This window comes from Carex rostrata, chromosome 6, assembly GCF_964058835.1.
Source record: "Carex rostrata chromosome 6, lpCarRost1.2, whole genome shotgun sequence".
Taxonomy (NCBI): domain Eukaryota; kingdom Viridiplantae; phylum Streptophyta; class Magnoliopsida; order Poales; family Cyperaceae; genus Carex; species Carex rostrata.
The window spans coordinates 11,680,678-11,699,167 of NC_135923.1; the positions used below are offsets into that span (position 1 = coordinate 11,680,678).

The window sequence follows — 18,490 nt, forward strand, 5'->3', positions numbered from 1 at the left end:
AGTTGATCTTCTGAGTTCTGATGCCGTACTAACTGCCTTCCCAGTAACATGGGCGACTGGTATTTTCTAATATTTGTAAACTGGAATGAAGAATCTCATCACATTAATTGCATTCCTGATTGGGATTAGCTTCACGCCAACCACGTTTTAAAGTAGTAACCTTTCTGGTTTTGGTGATGAGATATTATTTTTGCATTGCAACTACTAGCACACTCACTGCACACTGGGCCCCACTCACTCACCAGCAAACAAGTGGAATCGCACCCACCGCATCGGCCATTCCCATCCGACGCGGTTTCACTTTCATCACCTCCCTCTAATCTCGTCCTCCATTTCAACTTCGTTCCTCTCACATTTCAAAATAGTAAATAGTGATTAGTGAGTACTGAGTAGTGAGTCTAGTGACTACTTTATCGCTAATTCATTCTTTATCATATTTAATCGAGTTTGTCCTATTCAAGACTGCAACCCACTCACTTGGTTATTTGGTTAGAGCCTTTAGAGGTTACTTGGCTATTCAAGATCTCAGTCCGGCGAGGCCATGCCAGAACCCTACCTCTGACGTCGCCATGAGGAAGCCCCACCGCCGCCTCAGTGAGCGCAATTTTTACAAGCGATCCATCCTCCTCGTCGCTGGAATTTTCCTTCTCCTACCTCTCCTCTTCTCTGTTCTTGCATCCACCAGGCCACATGGCAGCGCCGATATACGGACTCCGCCACCTCCTAGGTTGGCCTATATTATTTCTGGCTCCTCCGGTGACTTGCCACGGGTCAAAAGACTGTTGATGGCCATATACCATCCGTGGAACTGTTATTTAGTTCGTCTCGATCTAGAAAGCGAGAGGAGAGATTTTGCGGAGTTCCTACAAAAGGAGAAAGTAATTAAGGATTTCGATAATGTAAGGTTAGTAGAGGGGGCGGGACCTGTATCTAGCAAGGGACCCTCAGAGGTTGCGGCAATGCTTCAGGGAATTGCAATTTTGTTAAGAGAGTTTAAGGATTGGAATTGGTTTATTAATCTTAGTGCTTCAGATTATCCACTCCTATCTCAAGATGGTACATTTCCTCCTTTAGACTGTTATTATGCTAGTTATTTATTTTAGCAGCATAATTGGATAAGTTACTTGCTGCTTCTGGTTGACATACAGTTGGTGTGCAAATCCACTTCTATGACCCTTGTCAATAAATCTGTTGTACCTCAGATGTATTGCAACACTAGAATGCAAGTGGTGCTTAATTATATTCACATCTATTCATAGTACTTTCATTGGCATGTGGGTAATTTCACTGACTTGAACTGATTCTTTACTATTGCCAAATTTGAACATTGTTTCACAATTAGGTACCATCTGATATTTTCAATTTGTAATTTTCCTAATTAACTTTGTTTCTAGCAGATATTCTTCACTCATTTTCTTACATACCTCGGGATTATAATTTCATCGAGCATACAAGCAACATTGGATGGAGAGAGCAAGTTTCTGACCTCTTGGAGTACTTTGTTCTTATTGTTCAAAGATCCTTATTTTCATTTTTTTCTTTTCTTTTCTAAGTCTATCACATTAAAAAACTTAGGTATTACAGAGCAAGGCCAATGATTGTTGATTCAGGACTATATGCCTCTAATCGATCACAATTACATTGGATGAAGGAGAAAAGAAGTATGCCTGCTTCTTTCAAGCTTTTTGTAGGTATTGACTTTGTGCATTGTTGTTTTATGACATTCATTTTGCTCAATTATTATATATAATGAGAAATTGTCTTCAAGGTAATTTTGTGCCACTAATTTAGAAAGCTGTATTATTCCAAAATGCTACTAAAACACTGGATAGGTATGGTTGGGTTCCAGACACTATTGCTGATTACCAGTTATTTATAGGTAACAATTCATCTTCAGCATAATGAACCAGGTACATCAGTTATTAGATTGGCCGCAGCTTGTGTTTTTAAATGTTTGTTTTGTTTATTTAAATTCTGACTGTTTAAATTGGGATTTCTGATTCTTATTTGAGGGTTTGTGAAGCTTAGTAGTTGGGTAAAAGACCAAATGAGAAGTACTAAAATTGCTACTTTGATTTGTCAGGCACTTTATTAAGTCATATTTGTTATAGACAAGTTTGTATGTTGTATGCAGATCTTTGTTGTGCAATCTTTTACCTCAGTATGTTTGTATGATAAATGTGTAACTCTTTTCCTACCTTTTCACCTAATATGTATATAATTTTTTTTTCCCCCTTTCAAACAGGGTCCTCTTGGGTGGTGTTAAACCGATCATTTCTGGAGTTTTGCACAAGGGGTTGGGACAACCTTCCTCGCATGCTTCTCATGTACTTTGTCAATTTCCTTTATTCGTCTGAGGCGTACTTCCACACTGTCATATGCAACTCAAAGTACTTCCAAAACACCACTGTAAATGGAGATCTGCGTTTCACACTCTGGGATAACCCCCCCAAGTTGTTACCGATGAATCTGACCTCATGCCATTTTGATCTGATGGCTGAGAGTGGTGCACCATTTGCTCACTCATTCGGAGAGGACGGTTATCAGGTTTTGGATAGGATTGACAGGGAATTATTGAGGAGGAAAAGGGACCAGTTTGCCCCTGGTGGGTGGTGCATGGGTAGCACGCTGTTCGGGAGGGATCCTTGTAGTGTTTACAGCAATTCTTTTATTATAAGACCAACCGATAGGTCTAAGAAGCTGGAGAAATTGTTGATAAGGCTTTTAGACCCTGATAGTTTCAGATCAAGACAGTGTAAATAAAAATAATTAAGAACAAATACGTAGTTAACAGTTTTGTCCGAGAGTGACAAAATTTAGTTCATTTTTTTATTATATTTATGTTTTGCTGAATTTAAAGCTGGTTCTGTCCGCAAGTTCAAGATGGCTATGTAAAAATAACTGGCCTTAATTTTGTATTGGAAAATGCAGCATCTTAACCAAATGCAAACATCTACCTTTAAAAGAACTTTACCTTCGAAATATGAAAGCATATTTAAAATTTTGGTCAATAGTTGTTAACTCGAAACAAATTGACTGTATTTATACCCCAGTAGCTGGTCAATTAAATCAAGTATCCTTTTCATTCCGAACAAAGCTTAGGCTTACTATCTTTCTGCAATATTGGGATAGTGCATCGTTTGCATTCAGGAAAGCAAGATGGTTAATAATAAGAGCAGTTCTGTTATGACAGGTAGAATTTTTCTCAATAAACTACGAAATACGGAGGAGGAAAGAAATGAGTAGGTTTCGTTCCTATTTGAAAATGTTTCCCGGGCCTTTTATTAAGGCCTGATCTGTTTCACTTCTGGCTATAAAAGCCGGAAATTACAAGCCCAATTTACTCATGCTTTTGAAAACCCTTGTTTAGCTTCGATTTGTTTACTTTTTCATTCAAAACAGAACTCTTGACCATTTTCATTTATCAGAGGGGAAGGGACTCCGAGGGTTTAGCAGTTTATCAGCTGCCTCTTGGCTCCCTCAGTCTTTTCGTCGGACAGTTGTCGTGCGCTCAGAAGAACCGGAACCCATGAAGAATAAATTGGCTCTTCTTTCCTTCGCTCAGAGATGTCGGGTAGGTATACCTCGTCTTTCCAATTCCATTTCTTCTCTTTGCAAAGCTACCTTGAATTAGTTATTTTCCTTTTTCGCTTTATTTGCTCATAAAATGTGGTGCTTAGAATGTATTGGCGTCCAATTGGGAAGGTCACCTCCACACCATTAAAGCCAATGCTAAGGGAAGGTATTGCTCACCCCTTTTCTTGAGTTTTACTTTATAGATTCAATTGACTTGTTTGCACTTCATTTTTCTTTTCTTTTCTTTTCTGTCTGTACCAAAGCAAGGGAGAGATTCATACATCAAAGGTTATCTACATGTTTCACAAAGGCTGCCCCCACTTACTAGTACCTGAAGGAGATATGCACAATACAGTATGTTTACTCAACTTTGGATCCACTATGGTGCTGGCATGGGGCCACCTGTGCGCATAGTCATATATTGATGTCTATCCCATGGCCTTGTTGAAGTAACCACATGGCAGTCCAGAGGATATCTGATTGTTTTATTCTCTGTTCTAGTTTATTAGTAAAATGAGGTCCTAGAAACTGTTTAACTAACCACACCTTTTTGTTACTGAAATATGTAGAACACGATAATCGATGAACGAGGTTCTCTTTCAATATGCAGTAATGTTCCTGGCCAGCTGATAGCATTGCTTAGAACCCTAAAAAAGGTCGGTGAATTTAAAATAAATATATGTTTGTTTTTTTAAATAGTATTACTAAATTTGAATAGCAATTGATGAGTTTTATCTAAGTATGATTAATGTTTATAGGCCAAAATGTTATTTACGTGGAAATTGTTAATTTTTTAAATGCTAATGGAAGGTTTTCTTGACTTGGATTGAGCATATTTTTTGGGAAGGTATGTTTCAGATTATTAAGGACAATTAGAATCCCATTGTTTGTTCCAACCAAAGTTTCTCTTCATTTGCAAGTGGGTTCATTGGTAACTCTTCTTTTGCTATGTTAAATTACACTCAACTCCATGACACCTCAATTCATCAGTTTCTTGCTCTTGGTATTTTTTTTATACAGCTACCAGCTAGGGTTGCTTTGACTGGTGATGTGATGCCTGTAAAGGACAAAAAGGTAAATTTCTTTATAAGCCGAGACCAAACCTCTGATCTAAGTTGGTATTTAATCATTTTCTTTTTCATTTTTCCATAGGTTCAAACTGTTTTAGATAGCCTCAACAAATCTGTATCGCATGAGCTTGAAATTGCTAGCAGATTCAGCCATTCGGTCTCTGCCATACTCACCTCAGCAGGCCCTAATTGTAAGTCAAGGAGTGAAGGCCTTCAAAATATACTGAATCAGATTCATCTCTACAATCTCTACAAGTTTGACATTGGGTATGCCATTTTACATTGTCACACATATTGGTTGTTTTATTAAGTTTAATATGTACATCCTAAATACTATCCCTTTTTTGAGAACTTATGTGCCTTATCTTGTTTTAGGATAATTGTAGCTGGCTAAGTAATATTTTGTTGTATCCTAAATTTTGATCATATCCTTTTGAATCCTTATGAATGCTTATTGACAACTACAGTTCATGTGCATATATTGATGGTACTGGTGGTACTCATGATGTCAATCTGGAAGATTTTGAAGAACCTAAATCAGAATTACTATGTAAGTACATGTCTGAGCACATTTTATCATGTATTAAAAACCACTGCATTAAAACATGACTCTTTTGGTAGAGTCTAGAATCTAAGCATTGACACCGACCTAATTTAGTTGTCTATTAGAAGAGATGATAGCCAAAATTAGATGTCATGAATGCCTATGAACTTTTATATATATTTTGTTCTGTTATAGTGCCTTTTTCTGCAAAACTAATAGACGGCATCAACCGGAGTCAGACAAGGCGGAGGGCACTAATGCTCTTCTGTTTGGAATATTTCAATACTATTGCTCGGGTAAGTTCAAAGCCTTCATATTTAAAGTATAAAGCCTTAAAAGAGTAAAGAATCGAATTGAATATTTGCAATTTTTTTTTTATTGTCTTTGCAGGATGCATTCATGCTATCCTTAGATCAGAATGGATTTGATGTGCTTGCCAGAGTACCTCAAAATTTGAACAATACTGGTGTTGCGCAACAACACCAGTACCACTGGAAAGAATTTAGGTTCATTTTGAACTTCTTGTCAATATTTTCCTCCTTCCTTTCTGTGGAAAAATTCCTGAAGCCGGGCCATTGTTGCCTACCTTTCAGAGCTGCTTATAGTTAATTACTGATTTTAATAGCTGATCTCCTTTTGTAAACTCCAGGTTTGATTTCAAGGAGGCGGCCACAGATATTGAATCATTCTGTCAGATACTAGTCGAGTTAGAAGAGGAGGCCTTTGAGCATGTCAAGAGCTACAGCGGTCTTGACTGATGCAAGATGCCCGAATTAGAATAAAATTTGACATGGAATTGCCAGTCTGTTGATGATGAGAAAAAAAATGTTAAGGGCATAATTTTAAATCGTGACCTAATGTAGTTTTCCCGGAGAAAATTTTGAGAGCTTTTATTATTACCAAATTTGTTTTTTGAAAGTACGTTTAAATAATATAGAAGTAGAGAACTATTACAAAAGCTTCAGTTGGGTTCCATAGTATGTCATCATCTTTTTTATTTTACTTTTTATGAAACAGAGGTTTTTGGACCTCCTGTTTTAAATAATCAACCGAAATCACATAACAAATTTTGAACATGCGTCTCTCTTTTAAAGGTGTAGGATCCATCATCAATTGTGGGGTGTTGTTCACAAGCTTTTCTATCTGGCCTCCACTGCTTCAACTTGGATGTGATGTATGTATGCGAAGCACAAAATTATTTACTGATAAGCCGAACAACTAAATCGGTAAATTAGAATGACGGGTAGTTAAGTCAAAAGACTTGCAACGTTATAGGTCTCAACATTCATGAGAAAAGAAGTAGAAAAGAGCAAAGGCCAGTCTCAGAATAGACGGCATTCAATCAGTGGCGTAGCCAGAAATTTCATATGGATAGACAAAAAATGAACTATTATTAAATTTTTTTTTTTAATAGAATTAAAATTGTCAACAAACTATTTCGTAAAAATAATGATAGTTTTTTTATTTCTAACAATTCAGTAAAAAAATTTGTATAAAAAATCATGTTAGGACAAACATATATTATTAAAGTTTACTATATTTACAAGTTAACCGTACACAATACATATGATATATTTTTAATTTTAAATGTACATGTATGTATGAAAACATTAAATCATAACTGAAAAAATAATAATTAAAATTTTCACTGTAATTTGTGATTTAGACAATTTTCTTTATAACTTAAAAAGTAAATTGATTATATGTTAAAAACGTCTAAATAACAAGGCATTATCTTGATTGATGTGAAGGCTCAAATAACTTCTCATGGCCTGGTTCAATGTGAACCAACTATTTTTTTTTTTTTTATTTCTTATGCTCAATGGATCAAAACACCAAGTGTATTTAAGTAGTAGTATTTAATTAACTTTTTTCTCGACAACCATTCTTTTCCACAAATCTATGTTCTCTTCATTTTTGTCCCAAATCAACAAAATTAATAAATTCAATTGACACATAAAAAAAAGGCTAAATCAAGCCACATCTAGAGAGAATCACAACAGGGGTAGACAATGAACCGAAATAGGAGTATGTAATAATTAAATTCTATACAAATTTACAACTATTTTTCAAAATTCAAGGTAGGCAATACTGGCTCCGCCTCTGCATCCAATCTGCTTACGAATCTTAAAATTGGACGATTCAGATCTCGTCTAAGTTGATCACTTTACGCTCTATCTGGCGAACCGGAAATTTCTCCTGTTGCTTTGTAGAGCACAGTAAGTTGCTCATCAATCCCAAATTTTCCTTCCACGGTGGAAAAAAAATTAACCGCTATCACAGACTGTACTTCATTTTAAAAAGAACGATTCGTACCAATTGTCATTTCTCCGGTTAAATTACGATGTGTTTATATAACGCACTTCTACATTAGTATATTTATCAAGTTCTGTAGAGGCGAAACAATCTCGTCTTAATAGAGAACTAGATCATATTGTACAGAACTTTTTAAACTGAAAATGTTTGTCCAGACCAACATTCTTTAAAGATTATCATTCCGACTTTTGGTGTATTGTACAAAGAAACTTAAGCGCTGGTATTGTACGAAAATGGTAACCACTATCATCGTGTTCATTATCGAAGGATAACAGAAGGGGTATCAACCTTCAATTTCCAATTATCACAGACTACAATTTACTGTTGGAAAGTAATTCACACATGTTGAAATATATTTTATGGTTTTATGATCCGGAGATGCAAGGAAATATAATTTATTCAGACATTCTAGTGAAAAAAATTCAATAAGCAGAAATGCACTTTCCATTACTATATTAAATTCATTAGAGAAGAACACTCCGTGTCAAAGATGAAAAAAGGAAAAATAAAAAACTAAAAATGATGAAAGTGCATTTTTAAGGGCATAGTTCAATGCAAAATACCGTCTATAACAACAAATTGTTCAAACCCCAACCATCACGTACTTAAAAAAGTTGACAATAAGCAGAGAAATCAAAATTGCAGAGCTAACAACGCTACTGCCCATAACTACTGTAGGACCCAAAACATAATAAACTGAAAAAACCATAGATTGGCCAAACTCACATCAACCGATTCACTTAGTCGACCTCCTCAATCTTGGGACCAGCACCGCTGCCTCCACTCGGAGCAGGGGCATCCTCATCCATGCCACCGGGCATGTCAGCACCAGCACCCTGGTACATCTTGGCAATGATGGGGTTGCAGATTCCCTCAAGTTCCTTCATCTTGTCATCGAACTCCTCAGCCTCGGCCAGCTGGTTGCTGTCCAGCCAGTGGATTGCCTGGTCGATCGCATCCTCAATCTTCTTCTTGTCAGCTTCCGGCAGTTTGGATGAGATCTTGTCATCCTTGATGGTGTTCCTCATGTTGTAGGCATAGTTCTCAAGGGCATTCTTGGACTCGACCTTCTTCTTGTGCTCCTCATCCTCTGACTTGTACTTCTCGGCCTCCTGCACCATCTTCTCAATCTCATCCTTGCTGAGCCTACCCTTGTCGTTGGTGATGGTGATCTTGTTCTTTTGGCCGGTGGTCTTGTCCTCAGCCGCGACATTAAGGATACCGTTAGCATCAATGTCGAAGCAGACAGTGATCTGGGGTACACCTCTTGGTGCTGGGGGGATGCCAGAAAGCTCAAACTTGCCAAGCAGGTTGTTGTCCCTGGTTCTGGTCCTCTCACCCTCATAGACTTGGATAAGAACACCTGGCTGATTGTCGGAGTAGGTGGAGAAGACCTGCTCCTTCTTGGTTGGGATGGTGGTGTTTCTGGGGATCAGAACAGTCATGACCCCACCAGCAGTCTCAAGACCAAGAGAGAGGGGAGTGACATCCAGCAACAACAGATCCTGCACCTTCTCGTTGCCCTCACCACTCAAAATTGCAGCTTGTACAGCTGCACCATAAGCAACAGCCTCGTCAGGGTTGATGTTCTTGCAGAGCTCCTTCCCATTGAAGAAGTCCTGGAGGAGTTGCTGCACTCTGGGAATCCTGGTGGACCCACCAACCAGAACCACATCATGGACAGTGCTCTTGTCCATCTTAGCATCCCTCAGACACTTCTCGACTGGCTCCATACACTTCCTGAACAGATCCATGTTCAGCTCCTCGAACCTGGCACGGGTGATGGTGGAGTAGAAATCAATACCCTCAAAAAGGGAATCAATCTCGATTGTGGTTTGGGCAGTGGAGGAGAGAGTTCTCTTCGCCCTCTCACAAGCGGTCCTGAGCCTTCTCAAAGACCTTGGGTTGCCACTGATGTCCTTCTTGTTCTTCCTCTTAAACTCCTGCACAAAGTGATTCACCATCCTGTTGTCGAAATCCTCACCTCCCAAATGGGTGTCACCAGCCGTAGCCTTGACCTCAAAAATACCCTCCTCAATGGTCAGAAGTGACACATCAAAGGTACCACCACCAAGGTCAAAGATCAGCACATTCTTCTCACCAACACTGGTTGCCTTCTTATCCAACCCATAGGCAATTGCAGCAGCAGTAGGCTCATTGATGATACGCATGACATTGAGCCCAGCAATGACACCAGCATCCTTTGTGGCCTGACGTTGAGAGTCATTGAAATAGGCTGGGACAGTGACCACAGCATTCTTTATGGTAGAGCCAAGGTAGGCTTCGGCAATCTCCTTCATCTTGATGAGCACCATGGAGGAGATCTCCTCCGCTGCAAATTCTTTCTCCTCGCCCTTGTAGTTGACATGGATCATGGGCTTGTCAGCTGGCCCAGGAACAACCTTGAACGGCCACAATTTGATGTCACTCTGAACTGAGGCATCTTGGTAGCGCCTACCAATCAAACGCTTGGCATCTGAAATATAATGAGGTCAATTGTTAGACTTTGATGATGCGGATACAATGATATAATCTTTAGATATAACAGGTCAAGAGGACACTACTGAATTACAATAAACTCAATCCTATAACGAAAAAACAGATGTAAGAGTGCAGACTCACTAAAATACAGAGTAATTTGCAAGACTAGTTTAGATTGTTATGAATTAGAGGTTATATGAGACAAAAGGAAACAATCTTTTCCATAAAGATGGGAACTATAAATGCTGTGGAAGATTTACGCAAGCAATAACCAAACATTGCTTATGATAGCTGATATAATAATGATATACACGTAAAATAGAAACAATCTTAACATCAGAATAAACTAAAACAAAAGATCAGATACAGACATGCTCTGGAACAATCCATAATAGCTATATAAATTATAACTTATCACCATACATATGTAGCTGGACATTTAACTATAGCAAACGCAACTGTATTTCCAGAAGAATCATATTTCAAACAACAGGTCTGTACAGAAATAAATCAAGACCAACCTTTCATAAAAGATAGACAGAATCATAGTTCTCTACCAGATCGGCCTTTAAATCAACTAATAAAATATTCACAAACCTATAGCAAAACTCGATCCAAATTGACCTAAAGGTTAATGTCAACATAAACCACAGATCTACTGTCTACTGGACCATAGAAGATCCTCAGCAAGAGACACAGATCTAAATCTAAAAAATCTAAGAACAGAATAAAAAACAGAACAGATCCGACTCACCGAAAACAGTGTTGGTGGGGTTCATGGCGACCTGATTCTTGGCTGCATCACCGATCAACCTCTCGGTGTCAGTGAAAGCCACGTAGGACGGGGTCGTACGGTTTCCCTGGTCGTTGGCGATGATCTCAACACGATCGTGTTGCCACACACCAACGCAAGAATAGGTGGTACCGAGATCGATACCGATCGCGGGGCCTTCACCCTTGCCGGCCATCTCTCAGAAACAGATCTGAAGACAAGAAACTAAGACTAAAACCTACTATGGAAGAAAAGAATACAATTGCAAGGGTTGAAGATTAGGTTTTGTGGAGGTGGAATAAGTGGAGAAGCGGCGAGGGAGCGTGATTATATAGGCACTTTCAATTTGAGAGGGGTTCTAGAAAGTTCTGATGAACCTGGAGCGTTAGATTACAGGTGCCGACTAGCCCTACATCTCTCATCGGACGTTTGTCACCTGCTGTGAGGTTCAAAAGTGTCCAGCATTTTTGCGTGGACTAAACTGGGACGGCGCGATAGTTTGACCGGTTTTTTGTTTTTGGACTAACAAAAGAATAGAATATTATTTTCTTCAAACAATAGTCGGTACTCGGTAGCCAACAATAGATATTATATTTCTTTCTGGTTAACCTAGGGGTGGCAACGAACCGAACCGAACCGAACTTATCCTAGGTTTGAGTTTGGTTTGAATTAATTTCGAACCGAACCTGGTTTGATTCGTTTCAAACCGAACCCATTTCGAACCAAACCCATTTCGAACTACACATTTTTCGAATCGAACCCGAATCGAATCACGAACTAAATTATTTTTTAGCAGTCCTAGTTATACCGGTAGTTTATACATTAATTTTTTCTCGCAGAACAATTCACATGACTTCCTTTTACCGGTATGAACTATGAAATGAGTGTTTTTAAGTTGAAAAATTGTTAATGAAAAAATACATCAGAGACGGCTTTCCTGGTATGAATTATGAGAGACGACCGAAGAGAGAGGAGAGACAGTCATCTAGGCCGAAGAGAGGAGTGACAGCTGGAGAGACAGCCAGTCGCCGAGAGCGTCGGCTATATTTTAGAGCTAGAGGGAGAGTGAGTTAGGGAGAGGTGGAGAGAGAACTAAGTTTGAGATTTGAGAGCGAGGGAGTGTCGGTTAAGTTAAATTATGACTCTCTATTTTGGATTTTAATTTCATCAGGTAAATGGACGGCCGATGTTATTATGAGATTCGAACCATAAAAATGATCGAACCCATTTCGATCGAACCAGGCTAGGTTTGGGTTTGGTTTGAATTAATTCCGAACCGAACCTGGTTTGGTTCGTTTCAATTCGAACCCATTTCGAATCGAATTAAACTCGAATCAAACCCGAATCGAATCACGAACCTCGAATTTTTTTGCCAGCCCTAGGTTAACCTCCTTTTTTTCTTTTTTTTTTCTTTTTTAGTTTCCTCAATTAATATACCGACATTTTTATTTTTATTCATTTTTTAAAATATTTTATTAAAAATAATCATGATTCAGTCAAAATTTTAAAATATCCAACCCGTGTCCTGAATTTTAATTCAGGATTGTAAATTTTTTCCACAGGTTTTTTTTTTGACACTATAAATAAGGTTTGGGGTTTATTTTCAGCTGCATATAGTATATATGTGTGTATAATATATGTATATATAATACAATGCGAGGAGGGATCAAGTTACAACAATTTTTGAGTTACAACAATCATTTTTTACATTTTCAAAGTCCAAATCGTCGATCCAAACCGTTAGATGTGATCTCCACAGTAAAATGTGCTTTCAAATCAAATTTTACATTTTTTAAATTGTTTTTACTATTTATTAAGATGGGTACAAAATTCAATTATTTGAATTTGACTAGTTTTTGTACCCATCTTAATAAATAGTAAACAAAATTTCAAAAAATGTAAAATTTGGTCTCCAAGCATATTTTATTGTAGAGATCACATCTAACGATTTGGATTGACGATTTGGACTTTGAAAATGTAAAAAATAATTGTGGTAACTTGTTGTAACTTGATCCCTCCTCATGTATAATATATGTATATCAAATTTGACCTCTGCAGGTAAATCAATAAGTCTGGACTGATACAGGGAAAAAATTGCAAAATTCATTACACCAGCATGTAGGGCATTAAAAAATACACAGAATTGACACAAATTTCAATTTATTTGGATTTTTCTACAATTAGTTATGAATTTCTAAAGTTCAGCTTTTGAAAAAACTTTAAACAGACATAACTTTGGCTAGGAAAGTCAGATCTGCGTGTATGACCACTTTTCAGAAGCATCAGAATTGCAAAAAAACATCATTTAGTGCCTCAAAAATTCAGTTTAAGTTTTCGTTCAACAGTGGACATACAACGATCGGTATTTTGTTTAATAAAAATCTTGAGAGATTATTCAAGAATTATCCACTTATTTTTTTAAAATGCATGTACTATTTACATATTGGCCTATGGGCGGTCAGGTCTCTAGTAGACCACCCCTGCCTCGGACGGTCAGCTAGAAAACATATATATATAGAGAGAGAGAGAGAGATGGGCTATTGTGCATTGCAATGCATAGGCCATGGTGTGCATTGGACCATAAATCACCGATTCAAAGTCCAAATGACCGATCCAAACCGTTCATCTTGTTCTCCATATTAATATGTGCTTGGAGACCAAATTTTACATTTTTTTGAATTTTTTTACTATTTATTAAGCCACTTTGAAAATCGCTGATCCAACGGTGACTGTTTGGAACAGTAAAATCAGAAGCCACCGTTGGATCAGCAATTTTCAAAGTGGCTTAATAAATAGTAAAAAAATTCCAAAAAATGTAAAATTTGGTCTCCAAGCACATATTAATATGGAGAACAAGATGAACGGTTTGGATCGGTCATTTGGACTTTGAATCGGTGATTTATGGTCCAATGCACACCATAGCCTATGCATTGCAATGCACAATAGCCCATCTCTCTCTCTCTCTCTCTCTATATATATATATATATCTCCATTCTATTATTAAGCACGTTGGGTGTCCGATCTGCCAACGGCTACGATTGAAAGGTGAAACTTCGGATTTAATCTCAGCCCTTCAATTACATAATTTGTCTTTTTTGATTAAATACATCTGTTTTATGTATAGAAGTCTAAATTTAGTTAAAAACATACCCGCCACATGTGCTGCCACACGATACGTTCAATTAAAATTGAACAAATTCTGAAATTTAGCGATATATTTATCTGTTTCCATATTTCTTCTCTTCAATTGAGAAGACTCCACCTTCCATTTTCTTATTTCTTTGTTTCCTTCTTCTTCATTTCCCTTTCTTTGTTTCTATACATATTGGTGTGAGCAATTTATAATACATTTCCAACATAGAATATATCAATGTGTGTGTGTATGTATATATTATATAAATTAGAAACAAATAAGAAGAAGAATATAAATTAGAAACAAAGAAAAATATAAATTGGAACGTGTGTGTTAATATATATTTCTCTTATAATATGTGTGTGTATATATGAGTAAGGCTGGGGTGCTATGGATAGCATAGAGGGCTACGGTGCTACGGCTCAATATTCAAGTTTTTAAAATTCTAACAGTCAATCCGAACCGTTCATCTTGTTCTCCATATTAATATGTGTTCGGAGACCAAATTTTACATTTTTTGGATATTTTTTATATAGGTAGAAAATCAAATATCTGAATGGTGCATAATTTTTTAGATCAAGTGATTTTCTACCTATCTAAAAAAAATAGTAAAAAATTTTCAAAAAATATAAAATTTGGTCTCCAAACACATATTAATATGGAGAACAAGATGAACGGTTCGGATCGACCGTTAGAATTTTGAAAACTCGAATATTGAGCCGTAGCACCGTAGCCCTCTATGCTATATCCATAGCACCCAAGCCTTGTTCTGTATATATATATATCCTATACATACATACGATAACACTTTTTATTTATGTTTTTTGATATCATATTATATATTGATATTGAATTGTTGTATGATATTTAATATTAGATTCAAATCGAGCTATTATTTGATACCATTGGTACTTAAAAATAAAGAATCATCACATCATCAAATTGTTATCAGAGGTCACGATTAAAGTTAATTAAAAATACATAATCATATAAATTTTCTATTAACATGTGTTTTAATTTTTAAATAGTTATTAGTTTTATTGATATATTTGTTTCTTATAATATGTCCCGTTGCAACGCACGGGTATGATACTAGTATATATATATATATATATATATATATATATATATTATATTTAGGAGGAGGGATCGGATGACACCGTTTTTTGGTGACATCGGATGACACCGTGCATTTTCAAAGTCAAAACAGTCGATCCAAACCGTTCAACTTGACGGATATGCTAAAACGTGCTTGCAGATCAAATTTTACGTTTTTCTGAATTTTTTTACTATTTATTAAGATGGGTACAAAAATTCAGCGGTCTGAATATAGCGATTTTGTTAAATACTTAATAAATAGTAAAAAAATTTCAAAAAATATAAAATTTGATCTGCAAGCACATTTTAATATATCCATTATGTTGAATGGTTTGGATCGACTGTTTGGACTTTGAAAACTTTAAAAATGCACGATGTCACCAAAAAAGGGTGTCATCCGATCCCTCCTCTATATTTAGATATATTATATATACATATACATATACATATACATATATGTATTTACCATATTATATTATAGTAAATGGGTATTTAAAAAAAAAAACTCGAACCGTGAAAATAAATTCACCGTTCCGAATTAAAATTTCGGACCGTAAATGGTTTCCACAGGTTGAGCATTTTTAAAATTCCGGATAAATCTTGGTTATTTTTAATAAAATATTTTAAACAATGGGTAAAAATAAAAATGTCGGATTAATATATGACCCTTTTCTGTTGTTAGAAAACTCAGAGAGACTACTAAAAAAAAACAGAAAAAAGTATCAGAGAGTATAATTGGACTGCTGATTGCTTTTAGGAAGCATTTTTTTCATAATTCTCTCGAATCAAATTAAAAATAGGTTCCTAATTTCGTCCACAAAATCATGTAGCAAAAAACAAATTTGCCATCATTTTGTGCCACTGAATATTCTTGTTCAGACTTGATCACTTGAGAGCTTTGCGTGTCCCAATTGTTTACCAATTACCATCAATGCTATACGGGCCAATATTTAACTGCCGAAAGGTTTCTTAGGCCCAAAAATTAACAGCCCAAATGAAGCCTTGAAATAAGAAGCACAAATTGTGGAAGCAGTAGGCAACTGATTAGGCTTAGCCTTTTATTTTTCTTTTTCCTTTTAGCATGTCCCTAACTAGAGGTTTGCTAAACCCCTAACGGGTTGAGCCCGTTTTGCCCGGCCCGTACCCGTTACCCGTGGTACCCGTACCCGTTGCCCGGGTACAAACGGGTAGACGGGTAGACGGGTACGGGTAATAAACGGACCGGACACCCCTATTTTGAAATAAACCCATTGTACCCGTACCCGTCTACCCGCCAACCCGTACCCGCCTACCCGTACCCCTTTACCCGTACCCGTATCCCTTTACCCAGTTGCCCGTACCCGTTACCCGTTACCCGTACCCGTTATCCGTTACCCGTACCCGATCCGTACCGCAAAATTCAAATTTTTTTGAATTTTTCGCCGGTTCAAGACGGGGCCCGGGCCAGGTCAAATCAAACCCGGCCGGACCCACCCGGGTCACCTCAACCGGTGGTTTTTTTTTTTTTTTTTTTTTTTTAAATTTCAAATTTTATTCCCTCTCCAATTTTTTTCTTTAAATACACCCCTCTAATCCTCTTCCTCTCCACACTCAAATTTTCAATCTCTCAAACTCAATCTCAAATTCTCATTTTTCATTATTCTAAATTTTTAAATTTATTGTTTGAAAAACATATGGTTGTAATTTAATTCATTTTACAAATACGCAAACGGAATTAGAGGTTCGCTAAACCCGTGACGAAATTACGAAGGTATCGAAATTACAAAGTTGTGCACCTCCCGCAAGATTTCTCCGCGAAATTTAAAGGTTAGATTTATTTTATGTTAGATTAATTTATTTTTGTAGAGTAATTTAAAATTTCATATTAGATTAATTAATTTTTGTAGAGTAATTTATTGTTGTAGATAAATGTATAATTTAAATTGAATGTTAGATTTGTTACATTTATTTAATTTATGTTAGATTTGTTAGATTTATTGAATGTTACATTTATTTAATTTATGTTAGATTTATTAGATGTGATTATGTGAACTTGTGAAATAATTAGATTTATTTTGAATATGTTAGATTTTATTTTTGAAATTCGGATTTATTTTTAATAGGTTAAAAAAATATGTTAGATTCATTTTTGTGAATATGTGAAATATTTTGAATATGTTAGATTTATTTTATGTTAGATTAATTGATTTTTGTAGAGTAATTTAAAATTTCATATTAGATTTATTGTTGTAGATAAATGTATAATTTAAATTGAATGTTAGATTTAGTTTATGTTAGATTTGTTACATTTATTTAATTTATGTTAGATTTATTAGATGTGATTATGTGAACTTGTGAAATAATTAGATTTATTTTGAATATGTTAGATTTTATTTTTGAAATTCGGATTTATTTTTTATAGGTTAAAAAAATATGTTAGATTCATTTTTGTGAATATGTGAAATATTTTGAATATGTTAGATTTATTTTTGAAAATGATAGATTTATTTTGAATAAGTTATATTTTTTGAATATGTTAAGTAATTGTATTTATTTTTGAATATGTTAGATTTTTTTTAAAATAGATTAGATTTTATTTTTGTTTTTTCAAATTCTTTTTTTTTCTGTTTTTTCCGGATTTTTTTAATTTTATTTTTTTCTGTTTTTTTTAAAAGAAGTTGTATTTGAAATTCATTATATAACTAGGTTAGATTTATTTGTTGAATATGGTAAGTAATTGTATTTATTTTTGAATATGTTATATTTATTTTTAAATAGATTATATTTTTTTCTGTTTTTTTTTCTGTTTTTTCCAGATTTTTTTAATTTTATTTTTTTCGGTTTTTTTTTAAAAGAAATTGTATTTGAAATTCATTATATAACTAGGTTAGATTTATTTGTTGAATATGGTAAGTAATTGTATTTATTTTTGAATATGTTATATTTATTTTTAAATAGATTATATTTTTTTCTGTTTTTTCCAGATTTTTTTAATTTTATTTTTTTCGGTTTTTTTTTAAAAGAAATTGTATTTGAAATTCATTATATAACTAGGTTAGATTTATTTGTTGAATATGGTAAGTAATTGTATTTATTTTTGAATATGTTATATTTATTTTTAAATAGATTATATTTTTTTCTGTTTTTTTTTTCTGTTTTTTCCAGATTTTTTTAATTTTATTTTTTTCGGTTTTTTTTTAAAAGAAATTGTATTTGAAATTCATTATATAACTAGGTTAGATTTATTTGTTGAATATGGTAAGTAATTGTATTTATTTTTGAATATGTTATATTTATTTTTAAATAGATTATATTTTTTTCTGTTTTTTTTTCTGTTTTTTCCAGATTTTTTTAATTTTATTTTTTTCGGTTTTTTTTAAAAGAAATTGTATTTGAAATTCATTATATAACTAGGTTAGATTTATTTGTTGAATATGGTAAGTAATTGTATTTATTTTTGAATATGTTATATTTATTTTTAAATAGATTATATTTTTTTTCTGTTTTTTTTTAAAAGAAGT

At 35.0% G+C, this 18,490-nt stretch overlaps 3 protein-coding genes across 3 annotated transcripts; 2 read left to right on the top strand and 1 right to left on the bottom strand.

Annotated features, from left to right (window-relative positions):
* The first annotated feature begins 423 nt into the window (after positions 1-423).
* LOC144555895 (beta-glucuronosyltransferase GlcAT14B-like) lies at positions 424-2,815 on the top strand. The gene is made up of 4 exons (XM_078304333.1): positions 424-1,056; positions 1,398-1,473; positions 1,585-1,691; positions 2,246-2,815. Exons 1-4 carry the CDS (start codon positions 570-572, stop codon positions 2,761-2,763), a joined length of 1,188 nt encoding a protein of 395 aa, XP_078160459.1. The 5' UTR covers positions 424-569; the 3' UTR covers positions 2,764-2,815.
* Positions 2,816-3,404: 589 nt separating this feature from the next.
* LOC144556191 (uncharacterized) lies at positions 3,405-6,184 on the top strand. Its single transcript, XM_078304697.1, has 10 exons — positions 3,405-3,574; positions 3,681-3,742; positions 3,840-3,930; positions 4,146-4,232; positions 4,597-4,650; positions 4,729-4,913; positions 5,114-5,196; positions 5,386-5,486; positions 5,581-5,696; positions 5,840-6,184. Exons 1-10 carry the CDS (start codon positions 3,530-3,532, stop codon positions 5,946-5,948), a joined length of 933 nt encoding a protein of 310 aa, XP_078160823.1. The 5' UTR covers positions 3,405-3,529; the 3' UTR covers positions 5,949-6,184.
* Positions 6,185-8,054: 1,870 nt separating this feature from the next.
* LOC144556190 (heat shock cognate 70 kDa protein 2-like) lies at positions 8,055-11,093 on the bottom strand. The gene is made up of 2 exons (XM_078304696.1): positions 10,742-11,093; positions 8,055-9,982 (listed from the first exon to the last, which is right to left on the bottom strand). The coding sequence occupies exons 1-2, from the start codon at positions 10,953-10,955 to the stop codon at positions 8,247-8,249; spliced, it is 1,950 nt and encodes a 649-aa protein (XP_078160822.1). The 5' UTR covers positions 10,956-11,093; the 3' UTR covers positions 8,055-8,246.
* Positions 11,094-18,490: the final 7,397 nt, after the last annotated feature.

Bases quoted from the DNA above. Each gene is read 5' to 3' on its own strand.
- LOC144556191 (XM_078304697.1), top strand. From the start codon at position 3,530: ATGAAGAATAAATTGGCTCTTCTTTCCTTCGCTCAGAGATGTCGG. The intron at 4,651-4,728 runs GTAAATTTCTTT...ATTTTTCCATAG, and splicing joins TGCCTGTAAAGGACAAAAAG to GTTCAAACTGTTTTAGATAG. The intron at 5,487-5,580 runs GTAAGTTCAAAG...TTGTCTTTGCAG, and splicing joins ATTTCAATACTATTGCTCGG to GATGCATTCATGCTATCCTT.
- LOC144556190 (XM_078304696.1), bottom strand. From the start codon at position 10,955: ATGGCCGGCAAGGGTGAAGGCCCCGCGATCGGTATCGATCTCGGTACC. The intron at 9,983-10,741 runs GTGAGTCGGATC...ATTATATTTCAG, and splicing joins CCCCACCAACACTGTTTTCG to ATGCCAAGCGTTTGATTGGT.
- LOC144555895 (XM_078304333.1), top strand. From the start codon at position 570: ATGAGGAAGCCCCACCGCCGCCTCAGTGAGCGCAATTTTTACAAGCGA. The intron at 1,057-1,397 runs GTACATTTCCTC...TGTTTCTAGCAG, and splicing joins TCCACTCCTATCTCAAGATG to ATATTCTTCACTCATTTTCT. The intron at 1,474-1,584 runs GCAAGTTTCTGA...TAGGTATTACAG, and splicing joins AGCAACATTGGATGGAGAGA to AGCAAGGCCAATGATTGTTG.